This window comes from Aethalodelphis obliquidens, unplaced genomic scaffold (assembly GCF_003676395.1).
Source record: "Aethalodelphis obliquidens isolate GAN/ISIS:26980383/991018 unplaced genomic scaffold, ASM367639v1 scaffold16, whole genome shotgun sequence".
Lineage (NCBI taxonomy): Eukaryota > Metazoa > Chordata > Mammalia > Artiodactyla > Delphinidae > Aethalodelphis > Aethalodelphis obliquidens.
In genome coordinates this window covers 12,497,590-12,516,292 of record NW_020837960.1, presented here as the reverse complement: position 1 = coordinate 12,516,292, position 18,703 = coordinate 12,497,590, and the positions used below count along the sequence as shown (strand labels likewise).

At 36.5% G+C, this 18,703-nt stretch overlaps 1 protein-coding gene across 6 annotated transcripts in view; it reads left to right on the top strand.

Moving 5' to 3' along the window:
- Positions 1 to 18,703, top strand: part of TSC22D1 (TSC22 domain family member 1) — a 135,933-nt gene that overhangs the window by 5,608 nt on the left and 111,622 nt on the right. Inside the window, exon 2 of one of the 6 annotated variants that reach the window (XM_027116215.1) lies at positions 13,619 to 13,939. The exons of 4 other annotated variants lie outside the window; for them this stretch is intronic. In XM_027116215.1, the coding sequence (XP_026972016.1) occupies positions 13,619 to 13,670 (52 nt within the window). In that variant the 3' untranslated portion in view covers positions 13,671 to 13,939. Of the gene's footprint in view, positions 1 to 113; positions 1,884 to 13,618; positions 13,940 to 18,703 lie in introns of those variants that run through there. One more of the 6 variants, XM_027116217.1, reaches the window with a different exon arrangement.

The following is an 18,703-nucleotide window of genomic DNA, read 5'->3' as shown; positions in this document are numbered from 1 at the left end:
ATTTTTTTTCAGAGGTATCCTTTAAATTCTGAGAAATCAAAATGACCCCTGAAATACCTGTAAAGGTCAGACAGGGTAAATTTGTATATTATTTTCTTTGTGCTTTCTTGCAGATTATTTCTTTTACGACTGTAGTTCGGAAAAAGAAATGTTTCATTTAAATTGGTTCTTGGAAGGGAATTTGAGAATATCTGCAAGAGAAAAAAGTGATAATGAGTTTCTATTTATTTTTTTAAAGTGTTTTTTACTTTTTCTTCCCATGTTAGTTTCTGTGTCACTTGTGTCTTCTGGGCTTGGTCACCTATTAGTCTCCCATAGGAGAAAAGAGTACATTGTAATTTCAGTATTACGACTTAGAAAACACGTTAACAATAAAACTTTTGGATGGTAGGACAGATGAAGATTCGTTGTTCTTTAGTCATCTTTTGAAATAATATTCTAACACTTTAAATTTTAAAATATTTCTAACACATGTGGAAAATGCTTTCAGTTGGCTACTGGTAGAGACTGTGAAGATTAGAAACATGGATCAGGCATTAAGATTATGTATCTAGATTTTTAAAAATCATTCTCATTAAAAAGTTCTTAATGTCTCACGTTAACCTTTAATGTGAACTTATTTTTACAACACAGGGAAGACACAGGTATTTCACACTGATGTATAGTCTAGTGTTTTGTGATTGTTAGTACAGCCTCTTCTGTGAAATTAATTGGTCAAACTTCTATTCCTCCTTCAAGGCTCAGCTCAGATGTTCCCTCTGAAGCAGTCTCTTCTGCTTCAGGGAATGTTGTTTCCTTAGCCCTTTTTAGTGTTCCTCTAGTCGAGGCACTGCACACATTCAGTCTGAATTATGTTTATCCATTTTCCCCACAAGACTGTGAGTTCCTCAAGGGCAAGAGCTAAATCTTTTTTGAACCGATTAATGAGCAGACCTTTCTCTGCTTTTTCTATCATGATTTAAAATTGGTATTGTCTCTCACCTTAAGCACAGCTGTTCAGGTTGTAGGATCATATAGTTAAATGCAACAAAGTGAAAAGAAATGAATGAAAATACTTGCTTTTTCTACCTCTTTTGCCTTTTCATACCTTGAGGTGAATTGATGTCTATCTTTTAAATGCAGTGCCTGTTGTAGAGTTGGCCCTCATATTTACTAAAGAGGAATGAGTTTTCTTATCAAGTAGGAATAATACTCATTTTGCCTACTTCTTAGGATGGTAGCATCAGATAAAATACTTTAACTGTAAAATACTAAATTATAAGTTTTAATTTTTATTTAGGTTGTACCTGCACTGTTTAAAGAGCCAAATAGTTTACATGGTTATCAAAACAAACAGAAGCTTCCTGCCTGCTTCATTTCCCAGAAGCAATCACTTTCACCTCTTTTAGATGATGACTGTGATATTTACCTCCTAGTCTCTAACTGCTTGTGTTGCTACTAGATGTGCAACATAGCCAGGTGGTTAGGAGCATGGACCCTGGAAGTAGACTGCTTAGGTCTGATCCATCCTCTATTGTTTACTAGCTGCTTAAGCTCGCTGTGCCTCAGTTTGCTCATTTTAAAAAGTGAGGAAAATAGTACCTACCTCATAGGGTTGTTATAAGAATTCAATGTATTTGCAAAGCCCTTAGAACTGTTTCTAACTCATATATGTGTGTGTGTTAAATAAATACTCCTTACTTTTTTTTTTTAATACATTTCCTTCTTTCTTTATTTTTGGCTACATGGGGTCTTCGTTGCTGTGCGCGGGCTTTCCTTAGTCGGGGTGCTCGGGCTTCTCGTCGCCGTGGCTTCTCTTGTTGCGGAGCCGGGTTCTAGGCGCGCGGGCTCAGTAGTTGTGGCACACGGGCTTAGTTGCTCCGTGGCATGTGGGATCTTTCCGGACCAGGGCTCAAACCCGTGTCCCCCGCATTGGCAGGTGGATTCTTAGCCACTGCGCCACCAGGGAAGTCCATCCTTGCTTTTGTTTTTGGCTTTATTAACTTCGTGGGTAGAAAATGAAGATTAACTTTGTCATGACCTACTCAGTTGGTCCTCCTTCCTCCTGGTCCCTCCTCCTCTTAGTAGTTATGATTGCATCACTATTGATTATTCAGTGTTCTTGTAAAATATGATTACTTTTCCTATCCTGTCTAATGTCCTGCACTTGCCTCCCTCCTCCCACCCCAGCCATCTAGTATGTGTGGTACACTTATATATATATTTCTTATACTATTTAGCATTTAGAAATGTTAGTGGGTTCCCCCACCCCAAGGTTTCATCTGTCATCATCTGTTTCCTCCAAGTTGCCTTTCTCCCCATTTTTGTATGTTTTGGGCTTAACCTTTTATTATAGAGCCTTTCTTCAGATGTCTGGCAATTCTAGGTCCTCTGCTTGTACTTAAGTGTAGAAGACTAAAGAGCTGATAAGAAGTTCTCAATGTGACTTGCTGACTGTTAGCTTTACCATAGGGTGATTTGGCTGGAATTCATTGTCTCCACCCACCCGGCCCCCCCTTAATTTTCTCTGTAGTAATCACTGATTCATCATTTCATCAAATGTCCCTTGAGATGTTCAGACATATCAGGTACTGTTATCAATTTTATCTTCCTGAGGAAGTCTCTCTGATATTTCTCTGAGCTTCATTCTGGACTGATTGCCTTTTAGACTTGGTATGCAACTATTAATATTTGTGGGATTCCTTTCACTGTCTTCTGTGGTTGGATCTCCATTTTCCAGTGACTCATGTCATTATTCATTCTTGGCTCACTTGATGTTTTAAAATGGCTTTAGCTTACCCTGTTACTTGTTTGATTCTTCGGTTAGGTAAAGAATACTGGATTGGAAATTGTATTATTTTATAATTTTGCTCCATGGCTTTCTAGCTTCCACTTTGCTTTTGAGAAGTTTGAAGCCATTCAGATTCCTTATATATATTACATGTGACCTGTGTGTATGTGTTTTGTTTTTTCTTTTTTTCCCCTATACTCTTGTTTATTCTCTCTTTCCATCCCTTCTCTCTTTCTTTTAAATCTCTGAAAGCTTTTAAAATTGTATCTGTTTTTAGTGTTCTGAAATTTTATGATGATGGGTTCTTATGTGGGTTTCATTTCATTCAGGGTGCTGAGTACTGGTGTCCCCTTTCAGTCTGGAAACATCTTTTAATTCTGAGACTTTTTCTTGAATGAGGTTGTTGATTATTTCTTTCCAATTTCTTTTTTCTTTCTCAAACTCCTTTTATTGGGATAATGGACCTTCTTGACCAGTCTTCTAATTTTCTCATATTTTCTTTCCTATTTGCCATCTCTTTTTCTTTTTGCTTTACTTCTGTTGAGTTTCCATCTATTATCATGTATTTGATTTCCAAGAGCTTTTGTCTTTGGTCCTTTTAAATAATATCTGTCCTGTTCTAGTAATAATAGTACTTTCTCTTAGCTGTCTGATCCCTGTGTGATCTGTGTCCTCCAGTTTTAGCTTTCTTAGTTTTTATTTGCTCGGTCTTTATCTTTTGTGCTGTAGCCTTTCCTTAGATGGTGGTTGTGTGTGAGAGTAGGGGAGTAAAATGCTGATTCAAAATTCTGAGAGTCTCGTTAGCTTTGCTTTATGGTCACCTGGTGGAGCATCCCTGTATATGTCTCTTCACTCAGTCAGCTTGTTTTCAGTATGTTCTCCTGCATACTTTTGTGCCTCATTTCCTCAGTCCTGGGATCTTGTGTTTTATATTCACCAGACAATATATTTTCAGTTTTTTGTTGGGGCTGGGGAGGGGCCGTTGGGATTTGTAGGGCTGGTTGCTTCTTAAACAGACTTTTAAACAATCTTCCTTATTTTAAGCACTCTCTCTCCCACATCCCACTTCAGATGTATGTGGTAACTGCCAATTCCTGAGTCTTTTGGGGATTTTACAGTTTAAATTGGGTTTGTTCTTGGCTTTCCCCACTGTTTGCTAAAGATTTGATTTCCTAGTGTTTGCTAAATAAGTCATTTGTCACTCAACCATCTGCTTTCCAGCTTCCAAATTTTTGTTGCTATTGTCTTTTCTACCCGTTCTCTCAGTTTTTGTGGGTTTATGGCTTTATATCTTAAGAAATTCCTTTTCTGTCATTTCAGTGGGGTTTTCAGGAAAGGAGTGTAAAATAGATGTGCATTTAACATTACACATCTATTTCAGTTGTAGAATATTGCACTGTTAAATGTAAAGAATATTACTAATTTTAACAATTCATGCTCCAAGATTTGATCTATAACTAGTACGTAAATTTTGAGTGGAATTGCTTGGCTTATATTCAGCAGAAATAATAGTGGCATATAACTTGGTAGTTCAGTTCACAGAAGTGATGAAGAATGTTAGGATTAGATTCAGTTAATATTTGTTGTCACATTTAACCACTCAACAACCTTGTGAATTAAGTTTTTTTCTAATTTACTGGTGAATAGACTGAAGCTTATTTAGTTTATTAGAGAAGCCAAGTAAGCTGTGTCAGGTTATATACATAACAGTAAAGTTGTATACATAACAGTAAACAGTAGGATTAAAAGCCATTTTTCCAATTCAAAATCTGGCTCTGTTTCGACTACTCATAAAGCCAACAGAGAGGTAAGGGTGATGCCCATAAGTAATAACAGAGTGGCTGAAAACCCGAAAAAGGGCAGGCTTTATTGACTTGTGTATTAGTACAAATAATGGGATTGTCATAGAACATACCAACATTTACGTGTGAGCCCTTGGTGAGAAAAAAGTGGGTAAAGTCGTAAGAGTGGTGTACCTGGAATACAGTAGACAGACATGTTAAATGAATTAATTTTAACATTTTGGGGGGAAGTTGTATGAAAATTATCTCTTCAGGAAAACCATTTTAATTTTCTAATAATTTAAATTCTGTCTTTGTAATGTTGACTTCAGAATTGCAAAACATGTAGATTTTATTTCTTATTTAGAAAGTTCAATTTAAAAATATGAAACTGCAGAGCATGCCCTGTTCTGGTGTGACAATATGAGAACCCTGGTTGCTTTTTGCTGTGTCACCGTGTCATTAGGTTTTAATATCATGGTAAGAATATGCTTTAATGGCTTATTAAAATAAATTACATGAGGGAAAAAAATGATAAAGGATGTTTACATTATTTGAAAAGAATGATCTGTAATGTTTTGGATTCCAGGTTGACTTTTTTCCTAGTGTCACATATATTCAAATGTCCCACTCTCCCCAACCCTTCACTTCTTCCTTACTAGTCAGCTTGACCTGAAAATCTTACTTGACCTTTCAGTCTCAATAGGTCTAGTTGATCTTTGTTTTCCTTCCTTGAAACACCCACTCCTTTTGCTTTCAGTGACATCCTGCTTAGTTTCTTCCCACCTTTCTGGCCACTCCTTTTCATTCTCCTTCAGTTCAGCTCCTCTATCAGACTCTCAACATTGGAGTTTGTTTGGATTTGAGTCCTCTTCCCACCTACTGCCTTTTCCCTTTTCCCTAGGTGATCTGCTGTTCCATGGTCTGTATGCTCTCAACTCCTGAATGCACATCATAGCCCTGTATGCTCTCAACTCCTGAATGCACATCATAGAGAAGAAGAACACTTCTCTTCTTAGCTCTAGACTGCTACGGTCCTCTGCCTTCCTGTTATCTCTGCTTATATTCTCACAGCCTCTCAGTCTCAACAGATCATACGCTTAACCTCTTCATTACCTACCCTCTCAAATTTCTCTTTTAGTCGTGCTCATTTTAATAAATATTTCTTACTCTAGTTTTTCACTTAAGAAACCTGAGTCGTTCTTGATAGCTTCCTTTCCCCCACCCTCTGCATTCTGACCATTACATTCTAAATATATCTTGAATTTATCTTTTCTTTCCCCATCTGTGTTGCCACCACTCTAGTCTAAGGTAACATAGTCAGCTCTTAAAGCCCTGCAGTAGCTGCCTCACCAACTTCCTGCATACACTCTTGCCTTTCTCTGATTTTATGTCTTGTAGTCAGAGTGATGTTCTTAAAACGGAAGGCTGTTCAGGTCTCTCACTTGCCCCCAAACCCCGAAGCCTTCCCATTTCTTGCAAGGTAATTACATTTTGCTTTTGCTCACTTCTGGCCTCACATGCCACTTTCCCCCTTCCTTTCTGTGTCCCAGCTGCCTCCTTTCGATTCCTCGGGTTGCCATCCTGTCTTGCTCTGTCCTCCAGGCTTTGGCGTGCGCTGTGTCACCTTCCCTCCATTCCTCCTTAAGCCTCACTGTCACTTTGAGAGGCCTTCTGTGACATACCAACCTAAACTTAGGTTCTTTGTTAATACTGTTTAAGATCACCTTGTTCTTTTATAGGGCTAGTACAGTTTGTATTGCATAATTAGTTTTTGTTTTGGCGGATTATCTGTTTGATGATTTTAAGCTTCATGAACAGAGATGTTTGGTTTGCTACTATATATCCAAAGTATATTTCAGTGCCTTACAGTAGGTACTCAGTAAAAATCTGCTTAATGGATAACTGAAGAAAAAATTTTTTAATATTGGCATAAGTTCAGCTTCTTTTTAAAAACACTATTATGATATATTTGAAAGTTAAATAAGTTCTTTATAGATCATGTGTTATCACTATTTTCTCCTTTCATAGAGATGATTGAGAATTGATTACTTTTTTCTGTATTTTGAGCAAAAAAGCAATGCTTAGTTGCTGCTTTTAACAAGCATTGTATGTTTATTTTGTATTTACATATGTTTATGACAGTAGAAGTTCTCCAACTTGAATAAAACAAACAAAAAACCCCACTTATTTCTAAATTAGAATGTCAGTATTCTTATCTCCGTTTGACTGGTTCAGCTGTTTAGCATAAATGATTCTCAAATATCTAAGTATTACCTTGGAAGTTCTTTGCAGTTTCAGCTGTTTAACATATAAGCATTTAACTGGTGAAATGCCACTTGTTTGTATTAAAGGAGTTTTCTTTGTTAGACAGTATAGTAAGCATTGAGTTAATTACTTGTTTAAAATTCCTGACTGATCTGTTTTACTTATGGTCGTTGTAGTGACAACAAGTGATTGTTACTAAACTAGTAAGTTATGGATTCTATGAAGGGAAAAGAACCATGGAAGAGATTTGGCAGTGATGAGAATTAGCAATCGTTTTAATTGATTATATATGGGTATTAAATGGGAGTAAAAAGTATTAAGATATGAGGCCTTTACTTTTAAGGTTGGGGTAATTAAAAACAGAAGGGAAAACATAGAATCTGATGTTGTAGTGGGGTGATCATCAGAGGCTAGTTCTGAGAGTCTTTAAATGTTGTCATATTCTTTTCGTGGACATACCAGTGTTAAACCTTGTTTGGCTTAAAACCATATTTGTGTTGACTGGGGAGAAGATCAACTGTGGCTTGATCTTGTTAAAGAATTAACTTTAGGTCATGGTGAATGGTATTGCCTTTTCTCATTCACTGAGCCATAGGGTAAAGGGTGCTCTTGAGCTTCATGGGGATGAGACAGATGAGATAGCATCTTATTTTCCCAGGCATCCCAGATTATTTTTGTAGTATCAGGTCACTACTTAAGTTGAGGAACTCTTGACACTCTGTGTACATGCCTGAGTATTCCTTTTTTGAGTAAATTGTAGATGAATGGATTGATTATAAAATTACTCATTGTTGATAAGATTTCATTCTCTCCCAGCTCACCTAGTTATCTAATTTCTTTGGTTATTAGGGTTAGTGTATATTTATATGGTAACAAACAGCATGCTGACTAGTTAGGAACATATAAACGTACAATTGAAATACTATCTAGCATTAATTTTTTGCTAACACATGGCTGTGATAAATTTCTAGTGGTGATAGTAATAAAACCTGCCTCTTGTATGATTGGTGGGGGTTAAACAAAACTCTGAAATAGATTATATACTCTTGAGTCATAGCAGTCCTAAATTTTTTTTTTTTTTCAGGACTTTTTTTTTTTTTGGCTGTGTTGGGTCTTCGTTGTTGCTTGCAGACTTTCTCTAGTTGCAGCGAGCAGGGGCTACTCTTCATTGTCGTGTGTGGGCTTTTCATTGCGGTGGCTTCTCTTGCTGCGGAGCACGGGCTCTAGGCATGCGGGCTTCAGTAGTTGTGGCACGCAGGTTCAGTAGTTGTGGCTCGCGGGCTCTAGAGCACAGTCTCAGTAGTTGTGGTGCACGGGCTTAGTTGCTCCACGGCATGTGGGATCTTCCCGGACCAGAGCTTGAACCCGTGTCCCCTGCATTGGCAGGCGGATTCTTAACCACTGAGCCACCAGGGACGCCCATGTCCTAAAATGGACAGGATGCTTTTGTTCCATTTTCACAGAGGAAGAAACTGAGTCTTGGGTTCATTTATTCCGTCAGTAATTAAATATTGAGTTCCTACCATGTGTCGTATGCTGTTTTTAGCTTTTCATGGACAGACTACAACAATTTAGTAATAATAGTAGTAGTAACAGTTGTAGTAGGAGTAGTTGAAAATTATGGTACTCGTTATATGCTTGTTCTAAGCACTTTGCATATATCAACTTGTTTAATTCTCAGAACAACCTTATGAGGTGTAAGTACCATTATTATCCGCATTTTGCAGGTAAAGAAATTGAGGGATAGAATGATTAACTTATTCAAGGTCACATAGGTAGTAAGTGGGAGCTGGGATTTAAACCCAGTCAGTCTGGGTCTAGATTTTGTGCTCTTAATGACTTCTGTGCCCTGCCGTCTCTGTAGGATATGATCAAAACCAAGGTGTTCTGACTGTTGTTTCCTACACTGGAAGGCACTGGGAGCTGCAGATCTTTAACTCATTATATCCTCAGATACTCTTGTTTTGATCTTGGAAGTTCGGGTAGGGACGCTCCTCTTGTTCTTGTACTCCAGAATGTAAGCTCCTTGCGAGTAAGGATGTTACCCATCTGTTTTTACCTCTGTATTTCCACTGCATGCAGTATAACCTGATTCATGGTATGTTCTGAAATATTTGTTGAATAAGTGAGTGCAGACGTGTGGCAAAAACATACCCCACAATCATCTGGGAAAGGGATATAATTATTGCCAAATACTTTGCCATCCTGTTACCATTATTGCATAGCAGTTTTGATAGGAGTAAGGTTCAGTTCTTCTCGGATATGTTACTGTACCTATTACATTAAGTTCTCTGTCTCCCCCTCACTGGCCTATCAGATGGATATATTTATTGAGTAGGTACTAGGTGTAAATCATTATATCTAGTAATGGTGTGGGCACAGATGTAATCTAACATGGTTCTTGTTCTCAAGCAGTGTATGCTGCATATACATGGGGAAATTATAAGAGCTAAATAACGCTTTTAAACAACACGAAATCAATGAATCAGAAATTTTGAGCTGGAAATCTGGATCCCATTCAACTTTTGGCGTATAGGTAGAGGAACAAGTTCAGAGAGGCTACGTGAATTCCTGACATAGTGCTACAAAACGTTTCTTAGACTGTACCTGGAACGCTAGCCTCCAAAATGACACAGGAAATTGCATTCAGAGGTCACAGATGGGATAGAATTGACCTTTGGTAGGTTAGGAAAGCAGTGTTGTTTGAACTGACTTTTCAAAAGTCTTCAGTTGAAGGAGAAAGTTTGAGGCAGGAGAGGGTTAATAAAAATGGGAGGAAATAAGGAGAACAGTCTGGGCATAATTAAGGCAATAGTTGGGCTTAATGGAGTAAGTTAAGGAGGTGAAAGGAAGTGACTGAAGATTAAATTGGGGAGTGATTTTGCCCTCAACATTTGCTAACTAACTGATGTTCAGGGAAAATTAGTATCAAAGGAATCCGTAATCTGGATTGGAGTGGGGGTATGCTTGGAACAGGGAGGAGAACTTAGGAAATTATGTTTTTCTGTTATTTGTTAATGAATGAAAGAAAGAAATTAGGGGGAGAGTGATTTCCATTGTAAAATGATTCAGTACAGGGACGCTTTGGTTAGCAAAATTTCTCAGTTTATAAAAATACTGTATTCACCTTCCTACCTGCTCTTCCCTTGAAGCAATGTTTTGTTTCTCTTGTGTTGAAAAAGAAAAAAAATAACCTAATTTCCCAGGAAAGCTATTATTTATAGCTGCAATTTTAAAGGTCTGAGGATAAGTGGTTATAACCTTCAGGTAGGATTTTTGGCAATTTAATCTTTTCATAGGGTTTATCTGTGTCTATAATCCAAAGCAGATGTGTCCCCAAAATATTTGGTAGTGAGTAGAAATGCAGGTGAAGGTGAGCTAAGTATTTAGGATTGGTTCTTTACTTTAGTGATCTAGCTGCTTTCTTTTCATACTAACGAGGTTCCATTGCCAGTCTCTTCCAGGCATTGGAAAGAGGTGGAATTATTTCTTCCTATCTCCTGAGCACTCCTAGGTCTCTACCAAAAAGGAAATGGTAGAGATTTATTTAAATGAGAAAAGCATTAATGCTATCATTGACAATAAATGTGAGTAATTTGATTATTTTAGTGACATTTAAAGTGCCACAAAACTTACTCTTTTATATTTTGGTGCATTGTTTCATTTTGCTTGCCATTTAAAAAATTCGAGAATATATACATGTGGTGTGGGTACACATACAAAGGAATGCAGTTTTTTAAAGGGATGTTTTGAAAATGTCCTTAGATTACAGAATCTCCTGGGTATTTGAAAGGATGTAATTTATTGACTGTGTGTATGCATAGCACTCTTTATATCCTTAAGGAGAGCCTACGTTGAATTTAAGAATAAGTGTATGTGTATATATACGTATACATATACATGAAAGGAAAAGCTAACAGGTAACAGATTCAATTTATATGACTCTTCTGTTTCTGGTCCTTTGTGTCAAGTTTTCTCACTCATTTATAAGTTATTGTATCTTAGAGTATTTATATCTATCTTTGTAAGCTTCTTGAAACATTTTAGGGAATGACTTGGGATAGAAAGCCAATAAATGGGAAAAGTATGGCAAGGTAGAATATGGTGTGTCATGAGAGATCTAATAAAGCAGTATTGGGAGACAGAAGGTAAAGATCACATGCTTTTGAGGAGGTGACATTTGAGAGAAGTTTGATAGCCATGGGGATTAGTAAGTCACTTCAGTGGAGAAAACATACCAAAAAGTTTCAAGGTACGAGGAGTATTTATAGAAGAGAACACAGGACATAGTCTAAGTTGGTAAGAGATAGTGTCTGTGTACAGGAATGTAGAAGGCAAGGCTAACTTTGAAAAGCCTTAATTAAAGGCAGGATTGCGAAGTTTGGACTTAATTGGACTTGGACTGGAGAACGCTTCTTGTTTTTGTAGAGTGGCCTGATCCGTGCTGTGTTTTAGGAAAGTGCTGACCCTACTTTGGATGTCTAGTTGCTCACTTCCTTAATGGGGTGTGAGAAGTTCAGTGATTCCTTTTCTGTCACTGGTGGAAATAGAGGCACATTTTCTTTGTGGTTGTAATCTGAGGTAATGGTTCGAACCAGTGCCCTGGCCTCATTAAGAAAGCTAAGAAGGTAAGGACGCGGTCCACACATGGTAACACTCCGCTTATCCAGAGTGGATAACCTAATCCTTTAGACACAGCTCTGGCTTCCAAAACTGCTTGAAATTGCCGTCACAAAGTAAAGCTATGTTTTGTTTTGTTTTTTTCCCTTACTGTTTTTGCATAGCATTTCTGGTCCTTTTTAGACTTTTTTTTTCAAGTCTTATATTTTACTAGCTTTATCATTTTAAAGCAGATGAGGGGAGGAGAAGGGGAAAAAAAGGGGATTCTGAGGCATGTAAGGTGACATTGGGGAAGTAGCAGTTTATAGCCTGACCGCAAGGTAGGAGTTAGAAATTTTAAGAAAACCCCAAAGAAATTTGATATGGTATTGAATGTTCACCAGTTGAAAGATTATGTTTTGTATATTATTTTAAGGAAGCATGAACACGAATGCATTCCCAATGGTGTTAACTACTGAGCTATGGATAAGTATAAAGAGACAGTATTTTTAGTTGTCTGCCTCCATTGTATCATTTAACCATCAACAAATTAATATGCTGCTCCATGTTGCTTTTTTCCTATTCTAAAGTAAGGGCAAGTGTTTCATGTTTTCCTAGCTTTCAGGCTGGTAAGAGTATTCTGTAAGAAATTCATAATGTCTTATAAATAAATGTTAGACCTTTACAGATAGAAATTAGAGAGAATATTTCCAGTAGTAAAATTAAAAGTCCCTAATAGATGCTAAGATTGAAGTAATTATTATTAATGATTTGTAGTTTTAGTGAAATTACTGATGAATAAGTGACATACAGTTACCTGTTCTGTATGAGGTATTGTATAGATACCTACTTATTAGTTATTTTGCTATAATATTATCCCCCCTGAGTTTTTCCTTTGAAATATCTTTATTACCTTTTTCAACACAGTAAATCAAATAATTGTATCTAGGAAAGCTGATTTCTCATTTCACATGTTTTTAATCTCTTTTTTTAGAAATGGATAACCCAAACCACTTACTTTCTTTCATAAGGAAGTTTCTGTTTATGCTTAATATAGTTCTGTTTGCTTGGTTGTGACCTTTTAGACAGTTTTGTTTTGGTATTTTCAACAATGGCAAGGATTCTCTTTCTATTGAGGGACATACTCTCATGTTTTAAAAATTACTTTTGAAAGATGGTATTCAGTGAAACTTATATTAGCCAATTTATTTTGGAAGAAATGCTGCTTTGTAGTTACCGTTTTTGCTTGGTTTTTGTTTCTTCAAGTGTATTGTTTTGGGTGCAGCGTGGTGAGGCGAATTGAGTGAATGCCTGGTTTTGGCTATAGTGCTGTCCACTGATCATGTGCCAATGAGCCATCACATGTCTGGGTCGTTCCTTCTCTTCCTGTTTTAAAAGGCTTGATCACTGTACAGTTTGTCTTAACTTCTCTTTCAGAGTCAAGCATGGTGCCGTGTCTTGTCTTTGGTGGAGGTTCCATAATATCACAGAATTTTGAAATAAGGGATTGGACTGATTCCTAAGCTGTTCTTTATCTTCATTGTGTTATTCTCCTCTTTGGGGATCTACCAAACATTATTTGCCAGTTATTCTCTCATATGACATCAGGATTTATATGTTTGTACACTGGATATATTTTATTATGAGGAATTTTACATATTTTGAGGTTCTGGGGAGGAAGGGTGGATCCAGAATGAGGAGGGTAGGGTAAGTCCAAACTAGGTATCATAACTAGTTTTCTGCCTCCATTCTTGAATCCCATAATAATAAACCACGAAACTGCATCCCAATCCTTTTAGGAACAAGTATATTTAATGCTTATTGAAGGTAAATAATATTTGGGTTAGCAACCTCTTTAACTCTTCTTTTTTGTAAATTTGTATAAAATTGATGATAAATTCATTGGGAGCCTGAGGATTATACGACAGATGATTCTAAGATTTCTTTCAGTGTATTACTGGCTGATATATTACCGTGGGTGAAATATTGTCAAGTAGCTTGGTCACGTAACTACTAAGTGATGGAGCTAGTATTCTACTAGGTGATTTGATTCCAAAGCTTGTACCACTCGGCTCTCTGTATCCGTGGGTTCTGCGTCCATGGATTCAACCATTCTCTGGTCGGTTGAATCTGAGGATGCGGAATCCACAGATGGGAAGGGCCAGTAGTATTGATACTGCTGTGGATTTGGTATCCACAGGTGGTCCTGGAACCGATTTCCCCGTGGATACCGAGCAGTGACTGTATTCTGAAGCACTTTGGAGGTTGCCATGGCCCACTGATAAGCAGCAAGAGGTGACAGTGGACAACTGTAAACAACAGTCCTTAGCCTGCGAGCATGGAGCCGTTTGGCCTTAGACACTTCTCGTTGGTTCCTCACTGTGGTGCAGCGGCTTGGTGCTCCTGTTGATGATCCTCGCAATCTGAATTTAGTTATTTTTTTCTCGATACGTTTTCTATTCAGAATGATTAAACTTTCCAAGTTTTTGCTGAAGAATAAACTTTTAATTTGGGAAATCTGCTTAAGTGGCATCAATTTCTGAATAATAAATTGATATAGAGATAAAGTTTTATGACATGAACATTTCAATAAATCAGACTGGTAGCCTTCCATTGGTCTCTGAGCTTTAAGTGTTACAAGCTGTTGATACTTAGGTTATTTTTTTGTTTCATGTGATCAAATTACATTACAGTACTTTTTAAAGTAGAAAACTCACTTTAATCACTTCAATCATAATAGCACATTGTGACTCAGATCTTTAGTTCTGTACAGTTACAGCTTAGATTCACATCACATGCTTATTACTGGAACAAGAAAATGCTAATTTACATGAAGGTTTTTATATTAAGTTGAAAAACAGGATTTATCTAGTCTTTTCGCTCATTAACTTAGAAGGGGAAGTGTATTTTTTTTAAATCTAAGACAATTGTATTACGTGTTAATTCAAAGTTTTTATAAAGCTACTTTCCTTAATTTCTATTATATTTTTCCTGATTTACAAACATTGGAACTAAAGAAAGAAGCAATTGGAATTTTTTTTGAATTGTAGTTAACAGTAAAGATTTATCTTAAAGGATATAGTAGCTTAATTAATCATTTAATAGTAATGTAGTATAAATCTTACTCACATGTTCCATAATTTTACTTTCCAGTAAGATGAAATAGCGAAAAGCTGCTGAAAGTCAGTAATTTTCACATCTTGTACAGTTGATTGCATTTCTAGACATTTTACTTATTGACATGCTTTCAACAGCCTAAAAAAAATCTGCCACTCTTCCCAATCCATGAGGCGGTCACACTGAAGAGAGAGTGTTTTAAAGTGAGGTTACCATTGTGAAATGGATAGGCAAACTAACAGACTCACTTTGGGATTTTTCTTTATGTAAAGGTTTAGTTATGTTTCCCGTCATATTCAGATTCTTAGCCCATGAGGATCTACCAGTAGCTTCAGTTAGCTTTTTAAGAAATCGATCCAATATGCAAAAGCAAAAACAAGTAGACACATTGGCCTAACAAAAACCTAGTTGTGCTATATTTGGGCTTATGAATATGTGACCTAAATGCCATTGATGCCAACGGTCTGAGTTAGAGGCTCAAAACGTGAATAGGGGAGAAAAAAACAGAAATAGAAAGGTAGTAGAAGACCATTAAAGGGGATGGTAGGGAAGGAGGAGGATCTGGTGATAGTCATAATTTATTAAACAGTTTTGTTGCCTCCATCTGTAAATCTAGCTATATAAAGCATTTTAGAAAAATTACCTAAACTAGTTAAGCCATTGTCTGTTAGCCCAGGAGACTTTTTACATTTACAGTATTTCTGTTCTTTTTTGGTATTGTGTTGGTTTATTTATTTAAGAAATATTTATTAAATGCTTGTTATGTATGTTAACACTGAGCAAAGGTACTAAGGATGCAAAGAAAAAAAAGTCATGATTTTGGTTTTAAAGAGTTTTATCTAGTACCCTGAAGAAATATCCTAAGATCTTGGTATATCTTCCGAATTATATCCCAAGTTATATTATGCTTAGTTCTGTGTGTGATGTGCATGACAGCTCTTTTATTCACACAAGTTGATTAATCTAGGCTGTAGACTAATGAGCATAGAGCATAATGAGGTAGAGTTTAATGAGCATTAGCCTTGGCATCAGATGTGGCGTCTGATCTTGTTTATGCTACCTCTTCATTGTATGACCTTTGTAAATGTACGTGTAAGCCCAGTTTCCTTACCTGTTAAATGGGAGTAATAGCTATCCTTACACTGTTGTTGGGAGGATTAAAGGAGATGAAGTAAGTAATGCACCTGGCTCAGTTCTTAGTTTTGTAAACGGTGGCTGCTCTTATTGTGCCGGATAAGAATGATTCCATTCCTTTCTTACCCACTGTAAATTAAAACTAAAAGCTTGTCTACATATTTAGAGACTGTCTCCCTACTATAGCCTTCGAGACAAGTGATTCTGCGCCTTTGTGACATTTTTGGTTGTAGCCTTTCTCACCTTGGGCTCCATAAGAGAATTAATGCCTACAGGAAAAGAGTGACTACTTTCTCATTTCTCTTAAGAATAACGTATATAGTATCACCATTCCAGATGCATAAGGTGAGTAGTGAATGTATTACATGTAATGGAAGCGTAGTGAATGTATTACATATGATGGAAGCATCAGGGATTAATTCTTTTGCTGAATCCCAGGATGCTAGTACTATATCTGACTATTGGAGAAGTGCTTCAAACTTCTGAAAGTTACGGAAATAAAAGTTGTTACAAAGCACACTTTCCTCTTTCTTAATGGGGGCAGGGAATATGTAGAAGGAATGTAGTGTCATGTAGCAGTTTGTTGATACTCCAGAATACAACCATTTCCCTAATCAAATGATTCTGAAACTCTTTCATTGTAAAGATTGTTTTAGACAGGCATAATGCCCTGAAGACCATCTGTTCCATGCTCGGTCCCATATGGGATTGAACACTTACATCCTTAGAATGAATGGAGTTAATCAGTTTATTTTAAATAAGATAATGAGTCAGTACCTGTTTTTTAAGTTTCAAAGATTCATTGAACTGGATTTTGAAATTTAGTTTAAAAGTTTCAAAACTAGTGTTTTGGGAATACTAGTTCTTCAAGTAAAAAAAAAAAAAAGTTCTAGAGCCCAAGAATTTGGGGGAATGCTTTTTGACTTACACATCTTAGAGATGGACATTGCATTTTAGTTTATTGAAGATTGAGAAATTCTGCAGAAGGGAGACAGTTTTACTTATTGACTCCAACTCCTTTGAACATACAGCACCTGTTAATGTCCTATAGACCCAGTGTGTTTTGGAATACACTTCGGGAAATATTGATCTGCTTCATTTTATATGTGAGAATATTCTGGGTCATATAGCTAAGTGATGGCAGGCCTCAACTGGATCCCATCTCTACATTTATTATTCTACGTGAACAGTTCTTTTTCTGCTATACCACCCTCTTTTCTGTAAGTATTTGATTTATTTTAGAAATAAAAATATAATTGTCATGTGAAAGTATATACCAAGTATATACCATCTGGCAGAAGTTTAAGAACATATTTTGAGAAGTATAGCACTGACATATTTGCAGCCTCATTTAATTGGCCCTGTCATTGTGAATGGTTTGCAGATCTTAGGGATGGCCTTCATACGAGTTTACTATATTCCTGGGGGAAATCTAGTTAACTCCATAAACATTCAAAGATAGGGAAGCTAATCAGAATTGGTTCTATGCTTTCATTAGTAAAATATAGAAATTTTACTAACTTTGTTTTTCTTATGCTTTAGAGTTAAAGCTTGACATTGCTAACAAAGGAGCCAATTAAACAGTCTCATCTCCCATTTATCCATTTCCCATGTTACACTTATTTGAGCAATGGAATAAGAAAGGAGTACCGAAAGGGATGTCAAATTCTGAGAATAATTGAAGTCTTCTGGGGACTAAAAGGATTTGTCAAAGGAGTGAAAAGAATGGGTATTGGAGATGTTCCTGAAGATGTATTAGTAGATTAAGGTCTTTTTGGCTCTTTTGGGAATGTCTTTGAAGATAGACCACCATAAAACTGCAGGAAGTCAGAACTTTTAGAGTATTAATACTAGCTGCGTTCGGCAGTATCAGAGATTTGATTCAAGTTTTGAAGGAAGAACAGAAAAAGGTTTTTTTCCTACTCAGAAATACTGTAATCTGGTATTCTGAGTAAAATTTAAAGGAGTGCTTTATTAAAACATGTGAAGGAATATACATGAATTTCATTTCTTCGAGGAGGTATGTCCACATTTGTCGTTTTCTCACTTGCTGAACTGAAAACTTGAGTTCTGGTAGCAGTGGCACTTTCAAGGCCTTAACCCAAGATCTGTGATGGCTTTGCAAAGTTGTGTTGATAGCCCATACAGTGTTAACTAAACTTCATGTATCTGTTTTATATCAAATCATATTTCTTAAATTGTTGATTATTGATGGTGGTGATATTCTTTTCCCTTCGTACCTTTTCACCATATTCTTTTTGGCAGTATTTTCCTTTTCAAGACCTGGATTGTGACTGTAAATCTTATTTACAAAATGTTTGGAAAGTAGAATCGGCTGTGAAAGCTGTGAATGGTTGGTAAAATACCAGGATTAAAGGTTTGTTCCAGGATTTAAATTTAGTGTATAGCATATCAGGTTAGGCATTTTTTATTTTTCTGGTTTGTAGTTTCATTACTGTGTAGATATTAACTACCTGATGAGTATTTGACAAACACAGGCTTTCTTAGTTTCTGATGGTTTACTGACCTGGGCCCTGAAGTTCAGGATGCCCTCTCTCTAAGACTTATGGATGTGTTGGCCTTATGACTTTCTTTTTGTCACTGCAGGCTCAATGGCCAGACAAGTTATATAACTTAGAATAGGGTAGATTAAAGGTGTTATTTGTAATTAGATATTTGTCCTGTCTTTTCAAAAGCCTACCCCATTTTATTGATAAAGAATTTGAAAGCATCCTGTTCTTGTATAAAGTGCTGAGTGCTTCTGATACCATACTTCCATTGAGATGAGTGTATTTATATTGATTTTTATTAGACTCAGGTTGGGATGAAGAAGGGAGTGACCTTCCTTTGATTTTGTCTTTGTGTACAGAAGAATTTGAGTAGATATAGTGAAAGCTATCTGTAAATAATATTTAAAATATATTAAAATTGAGGACAACTACAGCGTCCATACTGAATATTATACACTCAGTGACAAACTGAAGACTGTTCTCTGGGTAGCAGAATTGAGCTCTGAATTAGTAGAGAATAAAAT